General features: G+C 40.0%; 1 protein-coding gene across 1 annotated transcript in view; it reads left to right on the top strand.

Annotated features, from left to right (window-relative positions):
• Positions 1-7,229, top strand: part of plekha7b (pleckstrin homology domain containing, family A member 7b) — a gene marked incomplete at both ends in the record, with an annotated part of 66,701 nt that extends 59,472 nt beyond the window's left edge. The window contains 4 exons of the mRNA XM_079216529.1: positions 1,640-1,867; positions 4,790-4,923; positions 5,231-5,379; positions 7,069-7,229. Coding sequence (XP_079072655.1) covers positions 1,640-1,867; positions 4,790-4,923; positions 5,231-5,379; positions 7,069-7,229 — 672 coding nt within the window. The remainder of the gene's footprint in view (positions 1-1,639; positions 1,868-4,789; positions 4,924-5,230; positions 5,380-7,068) is intronic.
• Positions 7,230-21,998: the final 14,769 nt, after the last annotated feature.

Below are 21,998 nucleotides of genomic sequence, written 5' to 3' on the forward strand. Positions count from 1 at the left end.
ATCCAATGTTTTCTTCTTCTTCCTTTTAGCACCTTCAGTGCTATTTATTGATATAGATCGTTTTGGTTTGAGTTGCCTAGTTTGGGAGCTATCAGGTGCAGAGATAATCCAGTAGTGTAGCTTTTGGTTATCTTGAGTAATTAGCTCGTGATTTCTGGAAAGGAACATTGCTGTTTTTTATTTTGTATTTCTTTCTTTGAACATCACAAGTCTCATGAAACTCCAAAACTAAGCAACTCACACCAAACAAATCTACATTGATACATCTGCTAACTACAAGTTAGAGGAAAATATGTATTTTGGATTTTTGGGGTGAACTGTCCCTTTAAAAATTGACCGTAGCTAAAGAAATGTGTAACAGTGTTCTTTATGAAGTGGAAATACTTAACTTTTACAATGAATAGGGACAAGTATTATTCCTCAAAAGCTTTACAAATAATATATATTGTCTATCAAACACATAACACACTAATTACCACAGACATGGGCCTTCAATAACATCAACCGTTTACATTCATAGGTATTTTTCCATAATTACTTTCCACTTTTTCCATAAATACTTCTTTCAATCTCTTAACTATGGTTGCTTTCTCTCTGACTGGCTATTCGGAAAGCCCGAACCGCTGCTAGACTCCTTTCTCTCTTTCTTTAGATATCAATGCCTGCTGTTCTTCAATGCTGTTGCTGTCTCTAAGCAGTCCATTTCTATATATATACATCCATATATATATGTGCGATTGTGTGTGTGTGTGTGTGTGTGTGTGTGAGAGAGTGAGAGAGAGAGAGAGAGAGTGAGTAAGAGAAAGAAAGGGCCTACTTATTTTCTACTGACCAAATCATTGACATTCACTGAGAAATGCCTTTTTAAGCCAATTCATCTCAATCTATTCATGGCATTTTAGTTTTTTTTTTTTACTTAAATGAAGATTATATGGAAGCATGGACCAAGCCTATTGTTGTCCCATTAACCACTCCCCAGTCTATTTGAGAGGAAGCCTTTTATTTAGGCAATACTAATGTGTATGACATCCATTTCATATCAAAACGTAGTTTAACTGATTTCATTGTTTGAGTAAATGTAATTGTTAGTGATAAGAATGCTTTCTTTTTAAAATGTGAATGTTTGCAAATAAATAAATATTATTTTCTAATGGACTCATATTGCCATGTTCTTTATTTGTTCTATTTTTTTCTTTGAATACATGCAATATGGTCATGTTTGGTGAAGCTGTCATCAGTATGAGTGAAGTGATCTTTCCTGTATGTGTCAATGGCATCGTGTTGTCTTCTTTATCATTGTTGTAGAGATTTTACATGCATGTTGTGATTTGAGAGCTTATGCATGCTCAAATCAATGCATGATCTCTTTTTTTTACACACTCTCTCTCTCTCTCTCTCTCTCTCTCTCTCTATCTCTCTCTCTCTCTCTCTCTTTCTCTCACTCTGCAACCTTTAGAATCACAATAGCATACCAGTGATAACCAGTGTGTTGTACAGAAATCTTTAGATGAATTTATATGTAAAGGCAAATGAAACAAGTCATTTTCAAATGTACTTGATGATTTGCAAATGGCAGCATCCTGTAATGTGTTTCACAGTCTATTTTTTGTGTTTTTTTTTTGTGTTTTTTGTTGTCCAGTGGAAAAGAGAGCAGGAGTTTGACCTGCAGTTGCTGGAGAGGGCTGTTCAAGGGGAGGAAGCGCAGGGCGTTAGGAGCGTTCAGGGGCAGGAAACACCTCCCGAGCACAAAGAGAGGCCGCGCTCCCGCTCTGACGAATGGCTGACCCTGCGCTCCATCGCCACGGCATCTCCCGCCCATGAGGTCGACCTGGAACCACTAGACTATGACCTGGACCTTAACAAAGAGGTAAGTTATCTTTGTATCTGCGGAGAAATACAGGAGTTTATTGTCAATAACATCAATGTAATGAGTGTACAGTAGAATAAATAACATAAAGCTCAACCAAGGACTACCAAAGGGCTGGAGTGCGTGTAACCACAGTCAAACAAGTAACACACCCCAAAACACTAAGATTACTCTTTTTAGTCAACACATTGAATTTATTATGCCGTGCTGCTTGGTATACATCGACTCTCAGCCTGAACTTGATCGCTGGTTATATCCCAAGGCATGTTGTGGATGGGTAAAAGACTTTGGCTGACCACGCAGTGAATTGGACATTTGGACTATTGGACATTAAAGGATTGCTTGTTTTGTTCTTGCAAAGACTGTGGTACCATCATCATCATCATCATCATCATCATCATCATCATCATCATCATCATCATCATTATCATCATCACCATCATCATCATCATCATTACCCCCTTTTGTTCAGTGGTGTGAAAACAAACTGCCTGGTGCTTGTTCTGTGAAGCAGACAAATGAGTTGGAAGAAAACTGACAGACATCTCACATTATTAAAACTAACTTACAAATAATGATCTGTTGAATAAAATACTGTTGAAATGAAGAGCTTACAGCCCGGACCTATCAGCTGCCATGTGCAGCTGTTCTCTGGTCCTCATTCTTGGATCAAATAGTCAGTTCAACAGTTTCACTCCTAGTTAGTAGGGTTAGCTTAGTGAAGGTTGTTTAACTCTTTTAAATCCGTCTGCACATCCTTCATCTGTGCAAGTGGATAGATTATTTTTGGGATGCTATTGCAAGGATGACGATAAAGCAGCTCAGACTTATGTTCCAGTAACGTAATATAACCTAATACAGAGCAAATGCAGTGTGCCATAAATACCAGGATGTTCTTACGCATCCTGTCAGAATCAGAATCAGAAACCGTTATTGCCAGGAATGTTTGCACAAACGAGGAATTTAGTTAGACGGAAGGTCCACACATTAGACATTAGACGAGACAAACAACAATCAACGACAGCAACAGTGCAATGATGTTTAAATCAGATAAGGATAAAGTGCTCAGACAACCGATAACATTAATATGAGTGTATGTTAAAGTGATGTGTGTGTTTAAGTTAAAGTTAAAGTTAAGTGTATGTGGCATGAGTGTTTAAGTATGAAGTGTGCAGTGGAGTGACCGGTAAGAGGAGAGAAAGGAAGAAAAAGAAATGGTCCGAAAGAATTGTCCGAGAATGAATGAATGAATATATACATTATTAATCCCCGAGGGGAAATTTAGTAAAATTCTCCTGTGATGGTAGAGTCAGTCAGTGGGGAACCCGGGCTCTGTTGATGAGCCCGACTGCCGACGGGAAGAAACTGTTGGTGTGGCGTGAGGTCTTAGTCCTGATGGACCTCAGCCTCCTGCCAGAGGGGAGGGACACGAATAGGTTGTGTCCAGGGTGAGAGGGGTCAGCTGCGATCTTTCTTGCCCGCTTCAGTGTCCTGGAAGTGGACAAGACCTGGAGGGATGGCAGATTACAGCCAATCACCCTCTCTGCAGAGCGGATGATGCGCTGCAGCCTGGCCCTGTCCTTGGTAGTGGCTGCAGCATGCCAGACGGTGATGGAGGAGCAGAGGATGCACTCAACGATGGCAGTGTAGAACAGCACCATCATTTTCTTTGGCAGGTTGAATTTCCTCAGCTGCCTCAGGAAGAACATCCTCCACTGGGCCTTCTTTGTGATGGAGCTGATGTTCAGCTCCCACTTGAGGTCCTGGGAAATGATGGAGCCCAGGAAGCGGAAGGACTCCACAGCGTCGACGGGGGCGTCACACAGGATGAGAGGGGCGGGTGGGGCTGCATTCTTTCTGAAGTCCACAACCATCTCCACTGTCTTCAAAGCGTTGAGCTCCAGGTTGTTCTGGCTGCACCAGGTCACCAGGTGGTCAGTCTCCAGCCTGTAGGCAGACTCGTCCCCACAAGAGATGAGTCCAATGAGGGTGGTGTCATCCGCAAACTTCAGGAGCTTGACGGACTGGTGACTGGAGGTGCAGCTGTTGGTGTACAGGGAGAAGAGCAGCGGGGAAAGAACGCAGCCTTGGGGGGAACAGGTGCTGATGGTCCGAGAGCCTGAGACGTGTTTCCCCAGCTTCACGTGCTGCTTCCTGTCAGACAGGAAGTCTGTGATCCACCTGCAGGTGGAGTCGGGCACGTGCAGCTGGGAGAGCTTGTCCTGCAGCAGAGACGGGATGATGGTGTTGAAGGCAGAGCTGAAGTCCACGAACAGGATCCTGGCGTAGGTTCCTGGGGAGTCCAGATGCTGGAGGATGTGGAGGGCCATGTTGACTGCATCGTCTACAGACGCTCAAAGGACTTCATGACCACAGAGGTCAGGGCGACAGGCCTGTAGTCATTGAGTCCTGTGATCCTGGGTTCGGGCCCGCTGCTTTGCGGGGGTTTTGTTTTTCAAACAGTCTGTTGACGTCCCTCTCCAGAATAGTGAGGGTCGTCACTGGGGAGGGCGGTGGTAGAGAGGCGTGAGCCCCTGATGGACTGGGGGAGGGTGGGCTGATGGTTTGTGGCTGGCTGATGGGCCTGTGAGGGATGGCGTCAGGACTGCTCCATTGTCTATCAAAGCGACAGTAGAACTCGTTCAGCTCGTCTGCCAGGCGGAGGTCGTTCATGGCGTGGGGGGTTTTCGGCTTGTAGCTGGTAATCTGCCTGAGCCCTCTCCAGACAGAAGCAGAGTTGCATCTTGCAGTATGTAAGAGGGTCAAAGTTCAAGGTGCAATGTTAGGATGAAATAGTGTGTCCCAATTGATTGCATACTGAATGCAACAGTATGTACTTTGTAAGGGCAGCAGCAGTATGTACTAAAAGTAAAAATGAGAAAGTGTGTGATTTGGAACACAGTGCATGTCTGTTTTGTGTAGCTTTCCAAGCCTCCGAAAGTATTGATCCCGGAACGCTATGTGGATTCAGAGCCTGAGGAACCTCTCAGTCCACAAGAGGTGGAGGATCGTCATCGTAAGGTGGAGCGCATCAAGAGCATCTTGGCAAAGTCCAGGTATATACAAAATACTGACGTTGCATTCAATTGTTGCTGACAAACAGCTGACAACCAGTTACACCGAAATACTCAAGTTCAAGCCCTTTATTGGCAATCATTTACCCTACTGATGTTTCCTTTAGCAAGGTGCTACATTCCCACCACCTTAAGAGGCACTGGGCTGTAGCTCAGGCTTCTCTTTGACATGCTAGCAGCTGTGCACGTGGCAAGAGAACACCCTCACAGCAGTCACTACATTTCCACATTATTACCAATGCATTGCGCTTTGTCAATTTAGTCTTTTATGTCTTTGTGCACGGGACAGTGTGCAGAACCTAGCACCCACAGTGACTGTGGACAAGCCAGAGGTTGGGCTTGTGGCACTCGACTCAGCCCTGCAGGAGCAGGAGAGGATCATCACCATGTCCTATGCTCTCGCCTCGGAAGCTTCGCTCAAGAGCAAACTAGTCACAGGTTGGTCATTTGACAATTTGAAATTATTTTCTGTTCATTTGAGCCTGAAGGCTGTTGTAGGTTATACATATTTGCTTTATAGAGAATGTAAAAATCATTATTCCACAGAAACACAGAGAAATAATAAGCTCACCAGCACTGACAGTTTCAGTAAAATTTCTCCCTGCATCAAATTGACATCTTTTGTTTGAAGAAGGGATAAAGAGGGGGAAGAAGCCTTTCAAGAAATCTGGATTGATGGAGTGGAGATGAGAAGGGCGTAAGGTGCAGAGTCAAGCAATAAGGCTGTTCATTTCCTAATAACTGAACATTATTCCTTCTTAGGAGGCTTCGATAGTCTCTAATTGCAATCCATGTAGAATATTTCAGACAGGGGAGGAATAGCTTGATGAGGCCATTTTGTGTGCTGATCAATGACCCAGTCAAACTCGACTCTCCCTCTGCATACCGTTGCTGCTGCTTTGAACGTAGCTTTCTACCTGCATAAAAGACACTACGCTCACTTTTCATCTCTTTCATACTCTACAGCAGACAGGCAAGTTAATTTTCACTGTAGCTGCAGCAGATTGTCAGCCTGTCTGCCTCACTCACACGTATGCACACACACACACACACACACACACACACACACACACACGCACACACACACACACACACACACATATGCACACATATATGTCACACACAGTAACACTCAAGCTGTCAGTGTGTGTGGAAGCTTAATATGCACAGTGAGGCAAAGTCAACAATTATAACATTATTTCCAGCATAGAGAAATGTCAGGGAGTATAACTGGTGGCATCTTGTCAGCAGAGACTGAATCAATGAATTCCTCTTCCTTTGGTGTTAGAGTAAGATATGCTGCTGCACTTTCAAATCCTTGAATTAAAAGCTGATTTTTTTCCACAGTATTATGCATAAGAGACTTCAATAATGCCAGCATAAAAGCAATATGCAGCAATATTAAAAAGGTGTGTTTGATTGTTAAATTTCAGATTCAAAATTGTTCAATATTTGTTGGTATTTCTGTGATTACTTGTCAGGGATATTGAAAGGAATCTCTACTTTAGTAATGGAAAAAAATATCTACAAAATAAACCTCCCTGTGGAGTGCTTTTCAACTATGCATTGCTTTCTTGTCTTTTAAATGGATGAAATGTTCAAATGCTGAAAAAATAAAGCATATCTCAAATGACTGATGGTGCGGGAGATAGTTATTACCAACATGTACTATCCTATTCCTAATGATTCTTAAGGAAAAACACGTTACCTAAAATCACGCTGATTCAATAACTATTTTATCAGCCCACTCCTAAAATCAGTAAAAAACAAAAGCCCATAAGTTTGACATCTGATATGTTGGTGTTTACCGTATGTACACTCGTGGATGTGCTTTTAGACGGCTTCATGTCAATATTGGATTTAAAGCATGAGTGTGATGGAGTACCTTGATTTGACAACAAAAAACATATAATGTGGAATATTCCGTTGGTCATTTCTGCCAAAAAAAGAGTTAATAAACCCTCAGTGTCATCAGTAAGCAGAAGACAGAAAGTTGTGTCCTTTCTGAAAACAACAACATAGTTCCAGCTTTCATTGTGCCTTAAAACTTTCCCACAACTGGGACTTGACTAACAAACCAATGTTGTTTTCTCTCTCTCTGTTTTCCTTCTGTTCTCTGCTCCGTAGTTCCACCACAGGCTAACTTCCCCACTCCTCCTCCCCCACCTCCTCTTCCGCCTCCTCTTCCTCATCCTATTCCTCCTGTTTCTCCTCTTCCTCCTGTTTCTCCTGTTTCTCTGGCACCTCCCTCTCCTCTAAGCAACGGAATTCACTACACGTTTGTCTAATCCCAGAAATAAAGTAAGGCCATAACTGCATGCGTTACGGCGCTAATGTTTTCGAGGCCTCACTAATTCTTTCTAACGCGGGGCTCCTGTGTGCTTTGCACCTCACTGCATGCTCTCTGCTCTGTTGTGATTGTTGGAAACACATCTTGTCTAGGTTAGGGAAGCCCTGCCTCTGCCCCCATTATAATCAAAACAAACATCTGCAGGCAGTCTGCTCATCCCACTGTGATAATTGTGTGTAAATTGTTTTTCTTTTTTTTCTTTTTGTACCACTGCCAAAATATTTATGGATGGTTGAGGAAAGAAAGGGCTCAAAGGAACATGACTGTTTGTAGCATTGTGTATAATTAACAAAAGAGACACCTTTTGATTTAGCACCTTGACAGTTCAGTAGTCGGCACAGCTGCATTCACAGCACCAATTAGCTCCCCATCTGTAGTCTGGCAGCAATAAGTTAAAAAAAAATAGCAGATATCATCGTTGTTACTGTTAACGCAGAAAGGGGGGGGCTGTGTCATTTTACTGCCTAATTAAAACACTTCCATCCACCAGCCAATCACGACAAATACTTGATTACTAAATTTAGTTTCTGAAGTATATAATATGTATGAAGTATGTTATCTAGCTGCATTTGACCTTTGACCCTTTACTATGAAGCAGTGTCAGAAAAGTGAAAAGCCTGAAATGACTCGTTGTCAGCCAGGCATGACTTGATGCTTCATTTCTTGAGAAATTGCGTGACTGCATGCTTTACCGTGTGTTGTTGTACTGTGTTTGATTTTTCTGAACCTTTTTACTTTCGTTCTTTCATCCCATGTTCAGGTGTGCTGTGAAGAGGTGGGCTGTGACATGTAGTTGCTTTATAAAAGTGTGTCTGCCACAGTTTAGTGTCCATCAGAATGATTTAAAGGATCCACTATTTGGATTTATTTTAATAAAATAGAATAGGTGACTATCAAGTTACTGTTACAATTGTTAACAATTATAGTGTGCCTGCATATCTGTTCACCAACCAGATACATTTACATAGGTTTATTGTAAAAACCTTGTTGTTTTAACAGAGAGGATATTTCTGTGTGCGCAATGAATGCATCAGTACGTAATGTAGAACGTGTTGTTCACTACTCTTTGGCTTTCTAATCTGTGTGGCAGCTATTTTTTGTGATAATATCTAAAAATTATTGTTCTTCACTCACCTTTTAGTAATTTGGCTTCAGTTTATTGTGGTTGGTAGGAGAATCTAATGTTTGCTTCTATACTATATTACAAGGAAAACATATTTGACTAATTGTGGTACATGGACGGCAACAATATCTTTAAAGGTGTTCCTTTATTTGTGACTCCAAAACATAAATGAAAGTAAAACTCGATTCATTTTGATAGATTCTGCTATCGTGTATTTTCTGATATTTTCTCTTCTTGTACTTACATTGTCTTTTCTTTTATCACTTCACAGCTCAAGCAATTTTTGGACACTAAGGTGCTATTCCACAAGGACAACAAACTATTGCAATCTGCAAGAAAAGCATTTTTGGACATTTTCGTCTTTCCATACAGCAGTACAAGAACTGTACTAAACATTTAACATACTTGCTGAGGCTCACGCAGCATTGACTCATTAAAGTGTTTCCAGTTACTGAAAGCAACAAGAAAATGGAAGACTTTGCAATGGGAGCTGCTGTGCTAATTATCAATGGAAACGTCTAACAAATGTTAATCTCATAATACTATTTTCTACATGTTGTTGCACTTTGAATTGTACACTGTATCATGTTTTCAAGATATCACTGAATGTCTATTACTTGCAGTGTGATCGCAACTGGGAACTTGTTTTGGTTTTTGTCAGGTACATAATGTTGAGAACAAGAGGTACTAAATGTGTCATGATGGTAGTATTTTTTTCAAAACTCAGATAATATTCTTACACCGAACCACTTGAAATATCATATGTATGTACCTGTAGCACTGCCAGTCCCCGTTTAGCTTGCCAAAATGAATTTTATTTTTGCTTACATCAGGATGAAAATAACCTTTAACATATTTTCTGTGTGACTGGGGAAGGTTGCACAATGGAAATTTATATGAACAAAATATTAAAAGGTGAATATTAAAGATATTAACACAATATAATTTTCATCGCATATGGGTTTTTTATTATATATTTTTAATTATTTATTTGAATGAGTGGCAAATTCTGATCTTTCCAATGACAATATCACATCAGTCCCAAGAATAAAATGATGTTTAAAGGGACATTCTATAATACATGACCTTCTGTTAATGACAGTTTACACTACTTTGTAATTGACATGTTTGAGAAATTCATTCAAGAAAGGCAGCTTTTACTCAGATAATTAACGTTTAACCTAAAATAACCTTTGTTCCTTCCTATATTTCTCTGATGCGTTTATCGACCGTATCTTTATTCTAATCATGTACAAAGGAAAAGTACAAAATGTGCACTCATCATAGCTCCAAGATTCTCTTTGAACTTCCACATTGATTGCCTTGACCTAATACACTTCTTTCTATTATTTGAAAAGGGAACCAAACTATGGCATGCTCAAAGGAGGTGAACCTTCAATACAAAAAAAGGCTTCTTGAAATGTTTCTTAAGTTCAAAGGTTTTTCCATCTCAAAAGGGCATTTTTAATTTGGTGTATTTTCAACCAAGAAGGTGGATACTAATAACTCTGGATTCTGAAGTACAGAATTCATATCTTTAAATCATGAACTATGTCTCCATTGCAATTGTAAAAGAAACCTCTGAGAAATACATGTATTGACCTTCTGATTCAAAAAGAAAAGAATATAGAGGAAATGTTTTTCAACAGAATGTGCGACGGTGCGGTTATTACCAAATTCTGCGGTATTCAACACAAATATTTATCATGTTACATTTATCATAAATCCCTCCGGAACATACGCTGATAGGATGTGATGCGCACACTTTAAATGGATACAGTGCCCACGCCTTCTTTTGCTTGTCTGATTGTGAGCCATGTGATGCGGCTGCCTCCCAAGTGACATCTTTATCTTTAATTGGAGAGTAATTACTTTCACTCGTCTGCATCGTAGTGCGCTTTGGAAACACCTGAGAGGGGAGGCTGCACCTCCCTCGGCAGCAGTACCCTCCCTGCCTCCATCTCTCCTCCAGGATCGGGGCCCCACAGCGCCTGCTGGCCCTGGTGGCTCGGAGACCCATCACATCCTCTGTTCTGCTTATTTTGCAATAAAATGGGATGTTTTTCCCTCCTCCTGCAAAAATTTCACCAAAGACCCTCCACTGAGGATTGTGGCATTTCCATGTATTGACGTTTGGCTGGTGGTTCATATACATTTGTTATTCTATGCTCTGGACTTCAAAGAGAATGAAAGAGGGCCTATTATGCTAATTTGGTCCTGCTCTGTTTAAGGCAATCAAGGCCTCACGCATTAATCTGTAACTAAATACTTACTGGATTCGCAGATGCGGAAAGACTAAGACACATTCTTCTCAGTTTCCTGACAGGGATGTTGGTACAGAGTAGTTTTCGTAGAAGTGAATAAAAGATAGTAAGTAAGCAGCAGTAAGAAAAGGTCTCATTTTACATCATTAAAGTAATAGTGCCATGTCAATGTCTCAAATTAAGTGGCAGTTAAAGCTTTGCCTTTTGTTACTTTATTTGTCAGGTTTCCTTTTCTATGTTGAAAGGAAGAGTCTATTGAGACCCTGCTGAGGAGTCTCAGGTCTATATTGTTCACCGCACTGCACACTGCTGTGTGTTACATATTCACACTTTTCCCTTGATAGGGGAAGAGAAAGGAGAAATCCAGCAATGATTCCCTGTGATACATATTTCCATCACATAAATATTATTGTTACTTGCCGTGAATGTCTGAGGATTACATTACAGTGGAAACACAGCTAGCACCTCCTTTGGACACTGTGGGGATCCAGATTGTAGTGCAATTGTACAAATACAAAACCAAGGAAGCCGATGCAATAGGTGCTTTGATTTCAAAATAGTATTTTATGCTGTTTTATCATTTTCAAACTCCACACACGGTACATTTTTTAATATGTAAGAAATGGAATGGTGATTTGTTGAATAATTGAAGAGTTAGGAATCACTGAATATTCTTTCGAACGTGCATGCATGCTATAAAAAGAATAGAGAGATGGCTGAATTACAGTTCAGTTATGCTGCACCACATTTACCAAACCATTAGCAGTAACTAAAACAATGCCTTTGTGTATTCTTTGATTTCAAAGGTTTTACATCATTCGGGAGATGATACAAATGTAAAAATATTAAATATTGAATAATACGTTTACCTGCTTAATATGAAACAGTAAGAAAACACAATTCCTTCAACATAAATGATTAAGTGTGTGTTGAGAAAGTGCTGTGTTACATTAAACAATGAATTAATCTCATGTCCCTTAAACGGAAGACTTTTACAATACCTACAGTGAATTGGGCTTTTTGTACATAAAAGCAATTGCTTTGTAAATGAACCAAATGCCCCAGGGCCTCCTCTTTAATCTAGCAGCTTTGTGCACACACACACACACACACGCACACACACACACACACACACACACACACACACACACACACACACACACAAACACACACACACACGCACGCACACACACACAAACAAACGAAAGGTTGCGCATGCATCTATGGATCTACAGTGCACCGTCACGGTGATGCTTCAGTTTTTTTTTATCAGTAATAACAGTCAGATTATACCATAACTTGAGCGTTTTGATGAAATACAAAGGTTGTAGCTGCAGAACCGAAATGAAGAAGAAGAGGAAGTTTTCACTTGAGCAGATTCTTGATTGGGCCTTAAAAAACACAGAGCAGGTATTGTACTTAGAACTACATCACATATACAGTACCATAAATAATTGGATTAGAGTGTATATTCATGAGTACTACAGAGTTGATATTTGTAGTACTGCTGGCACAGGCTGTATGATGGTGTCCCTGATAAGTATATAATTAGAATTGGCATGTTGCACTCCTTATTTCAACATGATTAATCAGTGGTTCTCTGTTAACTTGAAAGGAAATATTAGATCCTGACTAAACTTTGATGAAATCCAGAGTTACAAGTAAGAGATTTGGGTCAACTAATGAGAACAGAGCGTCCCACTTTGCAAGTCCAATTGGGAGAGAGGCGATATGCATGTATGCAAATAGTGTGAGAGTTAATTGCATATATTTGGCATTCAATAATGACTAAGTTGTGTTGGTTTGTGTCAGTGGTTGTGACCATTGGCAAGAGCCATCTCACTGATGACAGGTCAGGATGTTCAGAAGTCTTTGTTGTGTCATTTCTTGTCATTGAGGATCTCCTCACGGTACGTTACACATTTACACTTTTTATAGAGAACCCAAACGAAGCTTGAGTGTTTACGAAGCAAGTTCAACATATAGCCTTTATTTCTATTCAGAAACAACACGTTGGAGACATACATGTCTGCACCTCATGTATTGTGCTCGCTGTCATTAATGAGCAGAGCTGCCGAAATGTTCTTTTCCCCGGAAACCTCATTGCCTCTTGAGCTGAGGTCTGCTGCTATTCTGTCACTCGCCAGGAACAAAATGCTTGTAAACATGTTGATAACATAAAACAAGTGAAAAACAAAGGTGTGTCTGCTCATCAGGACATTTATTTAAGTCAGGACACATAGATTAGCTATACTGATTAAGAATATATGAATAAATGAATTAAAGATATGCCTGGTTTAATAATACATATGTTTATAGGATTATGCACATATATCAATCTTTCATATCATAGAGTTAGATTTACACATTATCAGGCTAATAAATAGCAATTTTAAGATATTTATACACTGGGACCGAACAATTTTACAGTGCGTTGTATGTTCTAATGAATGTATTTAAAACTACTGAAGACGTGATGATTCAGTATTTGACGACAACAATGTTGAACCACGTTATTGAACATATATTATCTGTTTATACACCAGTTAGTTGACTATTCTATTATACCCTCTGCTGTTATTAGTAGTAGTTGTAATTTTTCCATAATTATTCTGCTTATAACTCTCATTATATTAATAATTTAGATCATATGCATTGAATGTGTTTTAACTCTATTATGTTGATCAAATTTAATTACATTTTGGGCGACACAAAATACAACAAATACATCAATAAACACGTAAATAATGTCCATATAACGGCATCATAGTGTGTTATGGTGTGTGATAAACATCTATTAATAGTTTATAAAAGCTGGATTGGTGTCAGGTCACGCTCAAAGGTTTAAAGGTACTCTAAAAGTAATTTTCTTTTATAATGTAGGTAAATGTAAATGTAAATCCTTATTACAAATACAAATCACTGTATTTCTGAGCATGAATCAGCTGCACACCTTTGAAACCTGTGTGTGCTGCACTGTAATCAAAGCAGCCCCCCTCCTCCCACTCCATCCTCCCTCACTGACTGAATGGTGTTCTCTAATTAACCATGCAGAACAGGAGAAGAACACATGTTAATTTAATGTAACAAAAATGTTGATTTTTATGCACTCTCCCTTTCAAATATTTATGGGATAGACTTGAATTTTAAGATGCATCAAAGACTCACAGGGTATGCAAATGCTTCTGCCTTACCCCCCAACAAGTTGCACTGTCTTTAGCTCTGCATGCAGGCGTCATGCACTCTACATCTGAGCTATAAAGAGGAAGCCCTTACAGTCACCTCTTTAGAAATAGTGGTCTAAACTTGTGTTTTGAGAACTAGATGGCACCCGCTGGCACCTGCTCAGCTGCACCCACAAGTAATCATGTTTCAACGTTAGCCTTGTGGTAAAACCCACACTAGGCAAATACAATGAGTCATGTCTTTTTTGCATCATTCCTTTTTTTTTTAAGAATAAATAACATCATTTTTAAAGCAGCAATGCAGTCCCAAAGTAGATAGCTTAAGTATTTAAAGGACATGATTTCCCTGTTAAGATGCACTCTTTACAATGAGCCTGTGTAATAGGCTGAGTGTTGTGATCCAAATTCTCTGGTTTTGCCTTTAATACAGTCATCTGATGTTTGCAGGCGGGAGATTTTCTGCCTGTGTTTCCCACAGTGGCCAAAAGGTGGCGTATGAGCCACGTAAAACACGCATTCCAGTCGCGGTAAGTCCGCTCCTAAGGACACTCCACACAGAGCACATGTGAATCACCATGCATGGATCTGAAAAATAGAAAGGTTAGCCTGTTGCAAGAGCATTTATAATGTACCCATACTCAGGTGCCTCACTGTGTTGAGTTGTTGAGTGGTAAAATAGGTGACACGTGTTATTGTTTAACTGCAAAAGTTCTTTCTGTCTTTTCTTTTCTCTCTTTCCCCTTTTTCCCTCAAGCAAATTTCAGCAGGGAAATTAACACACATTCTCACACACACACTGCAAAAAAAGACAACAATTAAAACTTAAAGCTAAAAGGAAAATTAATTCAGGCGTATTGAACATTGTGTGATGCTGCTTGATGGAGATGTGGTGCGTTTTATTTCCCCTCGAACAAAAAAAAGGAGGGGGTGAGTGAAGCGCACGGGAGTCTGAGCTGATACGGTGTTGTGGATGAGTTGTGTGGCCAATTCTCTCTCTCTCTCTTTCTCTCCCTCTCTCTGTCACTCACTCCCTCTCTCTTTCTCTGCTTCTCCCTCTTGTAGCTCTATGTGACTCTGCAGTTAACAATCAGAATTTCCTCCTGCTGTCTCCTCTCTTTGTAAGTAACTTTCTTATTTATATTGTTTGATCCCTGATATTCTGCTGTTATGACACGTACGACATGTTGAATAGCGGAGTTATAGTGAGTGTTGTAATGTGTATTACTTGTCATGAAATGCTGCTGCTGATTTCTAGATTACAACTTTTTCCGTCAGCTGTCTCTGTCTCATGCCTTTCTATTCTGGCCATTCTCTGATTTCTAAACGTTCCTATCGTACTTTATTTGGTGTGTTTGACATTATTGGGCCTCCTCCAAACTCAGCTGATAATATCAAACACATGCTCATTCAGTGCAGATAAGTGTCTCGTTGTAAAAGCGTCTGTTTCGGCGAGTGATCCTGGGTCAGCCGCTGGACTTTTGCTTTAATTTCAGATGTCAAACAGATCAAACACAGGATTTATTTAAATTAATGTAATCAGTCTAACATACCATTAACTGAGTATTAACGTACTGATGCAACACATTTACGATTTTAGTTATATCTAATGTGTTAATACCGTTTTGGGGATTTTATACAAAAAAGTAAGAAATAAAATGCATCAATATATGAAAGTTAAATTGTGAGGTGGAAAATAACGGTTTCACTAGTGCCATTACACACATTACATATTCGTTTTTACACACGAATATTATTTTATTTCTAAAATCTATTAATCTTAATTGTATGCCTCTGAAAACTGCCCCTTTCATGAGGATTGCATGTTTGAATTATTTTGCATCAATTTTTGAATGGAATAGTTTGTTTATCTAATGATAAATAAGCAGCATTAAAACAGAGGAACGTATATGTTGGACGTACTTTTTATTGGATAATCTTTCAAACATATTTATTTTAAATACACGTCCATGGAATTTGCTAATTTCAGGGAGAGTCTACGCAGTGTGTACATCAAAATGTCTTGACATAACAAAGTTATAACAGAGAACAATTGTATATGTATATCTTAGGTGCTGATTAATGTTTTTCCAATGCATGCTGTTGTATCACACGAGTCTAAACTAGCCCCTAAACTCACATGCTCTCATTAACTCATGTCAGCTGAGCCTATTTTCCTCTAAATAAACGGTATTTTTTAAAACATTTTCACTGAAGTTGGAAGGGTCAGGGCATTATTTGTCCTCCAACAAAAGAAATAAAAAGTGTAAAAAGTCATGCTTAACTTTTCAGTTGCTGCACCTGTAAGAAATGTTCATTTAAGTAAGCCTATTGAACTGACTAAACTACGGGCATGTTACAACCATCCTCCCTTTCTCCACTTTCATTTTGCCACAAATCTCTCTCTCTCTCTCTCTCTCGCTCTCTCTCTCCCCCCTCTCTCTCTCTCTCGCGCGCGTCTCTTGTCTGGGAGGAGGAGGGGGAGTCCTGCCTCTTTGCCTTCCTCAGATCAATGCCCTGGCCACTCACTTTCTGATGTTGCACGACGGGAAATGCTTTGAATACTTGCGACATGGCTGCGCGCATTGATTGCCAAGATTGACAGCAGCTCTACCCATCGTCTTCTCTTGTCTGAGCGAGGGAGACAGAGAGACACAGAGAGAGAGAGAGAGAGAGAGAGAGAGAGAGAGAGAGAGAGAGAGAGAGAGAGAGAGAGAGAGAGAGAGAGAGAGAGAGGGAGAGAGAGAGAGGGAGGGAGATAAAGAACAGATAGGCGAACAACAAAAGGTACTTGTAGTTTTGGACAGCTGAACTTCACAGAGAGTAAACGGGATCCCCTCACATGGCCCCGAGTGAGCAGACTTAAGTTTTCCCTCAACACATAGCTCAGTGGTCATTTTCTACAAAGTGTAGCCTAGTCTAGTGGTGTTTACGCACGGGAAAGGACGCATACACATCTTCTCCACGGCTCAGGTCATCAAGGTAAAGAACACGTTTGCACTACTTTTCCACATGATCTATGTTGTCCTGATATCTTCACCTTGTGTTTTATCGCTGATTCCTAAAAGTGGAGCGCGCTGTCAGTGACCTGGTCCTGCACTGTGCGTGCGTTTCGCTTTTACAAGATTCTTTTTTAGAAAGTTATTTAAGTGTTGTGCTGACACGGGTTCGCACATTTTGTAACGGGGTCGATGACTGACAAACTTTCAGTATTGCGATTGTTTGATGCGCCGCGTTCCCCAAAACAAGCGGAGTGACACGCGAGACGAGAGTGGCGCGATGCCGGAGCTCGGCTTCACCCCAGAACCGGTGAATCCGCGTTGAATTCAACACCGAACTTCGTCAAAACTCAACTCTGAGACAACCTAAAACCATCTTTGAAGGTTTGAAATCACGTTTTTTCTTCTTCTTCCCTCTTTGTTTATTTCAGCAGCGTGAAGCCGTGCGAGCGAACGCGGCAGGCTGCTCATGTAAACCGGAGTGTTAAGACCGACCCGGACCGCTGTCACCGATATAACATGTTCACTAAACAACAGGCGATTCTTTCTTAACTGTTCAATATTTAAAGGTTGGCAGTGCTGTAGTGTTTGTGTTTACATGTCCCGTAACTTTCCTCTGCTGGTGGCAGTTTCTCTTCTGTCCACAAAGCGGTACTATATTCATTGACGACGGTGTGCCCCGGTAGGTTTCCTCTCTGCCCGCGAGGTGGACGAGTTTATTTGAAGCTGTCGCTCGTCTCTCATTATACCGTTACACATGTCGGGCCTCTTATTGTTGCTCATTTTATTTTTGTCTGTGTTTTTTTTATGTCTGAAACCCAGTTTCTGTCCACTTTGTAGCCTGGGAATTTCTTCTTCCTTAACTTTCTCGAGAGGTCAGGGTAATTGACATTTAAAGAATGCACAAGCCATAAATTAAATTTAACAATCGCAAGGCTTGTCCATTTAAAGAAGATGCACTTGAACAGACAGTTTTCCTTTTAAGTCTCTGAAGCTCCTGCGCTGCTAGACTGAACAAGCTTTTCTTGGGAAAAGGGCAAATATACTTAACGAGGATTATTTTTTTCTTACATTCAGAGATATTTAAACTTTAAGACAATTCCTGAAATTAATAATCTGGCCTTTAAATGGAAAAATATTAGTTTAGATATTTTAGAGCATAATATAAACTTAGACTTGTCTATTTTCTTGTGTTGGGAAACCACTTAAACAAATAATATGTATATATATATATATATATATATATATATATATATATATATATATATATATATATATATATATATATCTATAATGTCCATTAGGACATATATTAATGTTGCACAAAATTGATAAATAATAATTTCCAGATTTATCATTAAAGTGGAATTGCATTGATGGAGAATGATATTGGCGGCGCGGAGATGGCCCCTCATTTTAAGACGTTTTCCAAAATTAGACATACTGCCGGTGCGCAAAAATGAGCCTTCTCCAGCCGCTGCGTTAGTTTTGACCACATCTTCACCACAAGAGAATCAGTTATGACAACACTGGAAACTTTCACAAAATGTAAATGTGCTGTGGTGCCTTTCTTCTATTTATTAAAAAAACTGAGCACGTGCGTTTAAGACCACACAAATAACGCACCTGTGGCTAATTAATGAAAATGATCTCTCCTCAAAACCGCTCAAATAAAAACACGTCCTCGGGTCATTCTCCGCGGTGTCGCAGTAAAGTTTTTACCCTTTGAACAGTTGCTCTTTCTGTAGCTCTGAACGCACGTTTCCTCATAAGGTGAGGCGGTTCTGGAGACCAAATGCGAGTCTAAATGGCACATTTATAATTAGACTGTCCATTCAGCACATTGTCCTGATTGCTATACAGGGACACTCGGCTCTGTCTCCATAAGAGTTTGTCTCTGACGGCTTGTGCAGCTCAACGTGTCGCTCAGTCAAAGAGAAAAGCGGCGTTGGAGCCCTTTGATACCACACAACCGCACTTGCTCTTATTTAAGATACCTCACTTAATTTTCTCTACTGGCATCTCCATTAACCGTATTCTTCCTTTCCACATGTATCTGCAGTTGTTACACACGACTTAGATGTGCATTTGAGATTATAATTCGAGAAATGTGAAGTGTTACTATATATTTGGCACATATGTCCTGCTCTTTAATCAATATTGCCTTGAAACGATGTGCTTTTATTTCGAAATAATAGTTGTTGATTTAAACCTTATTCAAAAAACTAAAGACTGGTAATTTGTTGGTTTGTGATACTTAACAGAATTGCAAGGCAATAATATCATATTCTTCATATTTCATACTGACTGGCCTTGCGCATTCTCTGTATTTTCAAGGACTAATCTGCGGGTGGATCTTGAGCTTTTTGCAAAACTGAGAAAAAGCAGCATTTCCAACCTGAAGTCAGCATAAGATATATACTCGCTGTCGTTCAGTAAGTTCAAAGATTTTGAGGACTTTCATTTGGCATGAAGGGAGAAGCCACCTGGCTCACTTGTCTAAACACATCCTGCACTCTGTCCAAGTCCAATGTCTCCCGTGTTGCAAGAGCAACGTTGCTGCTGTGAATCTTTTTTTTTTCGTCATCATTCATTGTGATGAGAGCCTTTCTTTATTATTTGCTGTATTGAGTAGAAGAGAAACGTTGTGGTTGAGCCCATCTTAAAATTTGTTTCGACTGAGTGCCACGAACTAAACTGACTTGTTCTGACTTGAGCTCTACTCCAACTGTCCTCATCATGTAACGGTAGGATTTGTTTAAACTAAGCTCATGTGCCAGCAATTAGTAGGCTCAAAGAAAAGTCAGGGTAGAAAGAGGGGAGGGAAAGAGATTCAGAAAGAACAGTGCATCATATTATATTGCTTCAGGATTTTGTCTTTTCTCACCTTAAATGTGCACACTGATTATTGATTAAGCTTTCATGCTATTTTTGACACTATTTACAAAGAAAGCGGATCTGGTAAAGCAGATGTTTACAGCTGGGAATTTTATTACAACTGTAACTCGCAGGGATGTGAAATGAAAGTGGTGGTTTCTGTAGGTTTCATTCCAACTGTTTTACACTACCAGACAGAATTATTTAAAATGAAAAGCAATTCCAACTCATTATACGATGATTTCTCAGACATAGTTCAGAAATGTGGTGATAAATAACAGTGGTGTGTTGTCAGTTGCAGATAGAGCAGACAATATTAATAATATGTGTAACACTGAAGATTATTCAATGCAAAGTTCTGAAGAGGCTGCACCAGTCTCTCCGGACCAAGAAATATCATTTTTTTTATAAAACTGTCTTTGTTTTTTAGTGAGCGTTTGTGTTTTAGTGAGAGTGAGCCCATGTACGCCTTGGCATGTGTGCGTGTATGACTGATACTTTCCCTCTCGCAGATATTTTGCAAGAGAAGGTCTTCGCTCTTTACACGGATAAACATGACTGTTGCTTTTGTTTTGAAACATCAAAATGCAAAAAGCCGCTCTGTCTCTCTCGACCAGATGTCTGTTAGACCGCATAACTGAGACCGTACACATCATGTTGTCTTTCCATATACACTGCGTTCTGTAGAAAGGTTGCTGCTGGGATTGGGGGAGGAGTACACAGGTACTAGTCTCCCTCTTCTTCGTGGTAGTGGAGGGAGCGGCGGAGACCGAGACCTGATGATAAACAAGTTGAGAGGAGGTAAACAACAGCAGGCCTGGTAAAGGTAGAGGAGGGGGGTAGCAGAAGGGTGGAGGACTGCAGGAGATAATAAATGTGGCAGCACATGTTGTGACATCTGTCTTTCTAAGTGTTATCTAATTTGCTGTAGAATATTTCAACAATGATCAAAACTGATGGGAACATGCCATAGCTTTTCTGTTGTTGTAATTCAACAAGAGGTTTCTGACAAGTTAGTAACATGTCACTTCTGTCGTGATGCTTAATGTTCCTTCACGCGTCACTGTAATTAGGCAGTATTCTGTATAATGAATGCACGAGTAGATTTGGGATTTTGGATGGTGGGTTCGGACGCTGCATGGCTTAAAGAAAGCGTAGTTCGTAGTGCTCTGTTTGGACAAAGTGGATGTGTGCTTGCTTGTATTGGAGGAAATTGTGGCTTGTCTCAGTTTGCACCATTGTCACTTCTGGTAGAAGAGAAATAGGATGAAATTAGTGGCCAACTGAGTCATCAGGATCGGACAGTGGGACACCACCTCTAAAAAGCCAACATCTTACATGAAACGCTTTGAGGGAGTAGAGACAGAGAGACTAGAATCTCAAGCATTTCTATTTCATCCAGGTTTCTTTATGTCAAATTAAACTTGATGGTATTTTTTATAGAAACAAATAGCACCTATGTGCGCAAGCAGTTACTGAACATCAACAAGGGCAGGGGCAGATTTTACGGCTCTGTTAGATCTGTGTCCCTCTGGCTGCTGTAAGTGAACAGTATTGCTGACATTAAAGCGTTACAGATGAAAAAAAAAATCTAAATATGTGTATCTTCACAGGAACTCCATAATTGCACAAATAACCTAAGTGGCCCATTTTGATCTGTATCATTCACTCTCCTACTAAAAATGTTTTTCTCAAAATAATTGGACATTTTCTTTTAGTCTATAGCATAGTTGTGCATAATTAACTTTGATTTCCAATGCAACAGTCTAGGCTATGTTAAGTAGTCTCTGTTGATATATATTTTTAATTTATTTTTTTATTGCACATTAATATGTAGAATTAATTGGCAAGGACTTGGTGGCCGCATGTTTGTGACATAGGTCTAGGACTGTAATCAGGTGGAGGAATTTGTCGGGCTCATTGTTTTTTATGATTCAGATGAAGATTTGTACAGTGGCTGTGTGAATATGGTAGCCTTTATTTTTACATATCAAAGAGACACATAGTGCAGCAGGGCAGTAATTAAAATGTGGTGGATTTTAGTCCCTGCACATGCACATGTACACACACACACACACACACACACACACACACACACACACACACACACACACACACACACACAGACACACACACACCTCTCTCTCTCTCAGTAGGCATGGGGACACCAGTATGAGTAGGAACACACACACAGAGCATATGGACCAAGGCTGAGTGAAAAGAGTGCAGGTGGTTGAAACTGAATTTTAAACCAACACTCAT

This window comes from Taurulus bubalis (assembly GCF_910589615.1).
Source record: "Taurulus bubalis genome assembly, chromosome: 4".
In the NCBI taxonomy this organism is placed as follows: Eukaryota; Metazoa; Chordata; class Actinopteri; order Perciformes; family Cottidae; genus Taurulus; species Taurulus bubalis.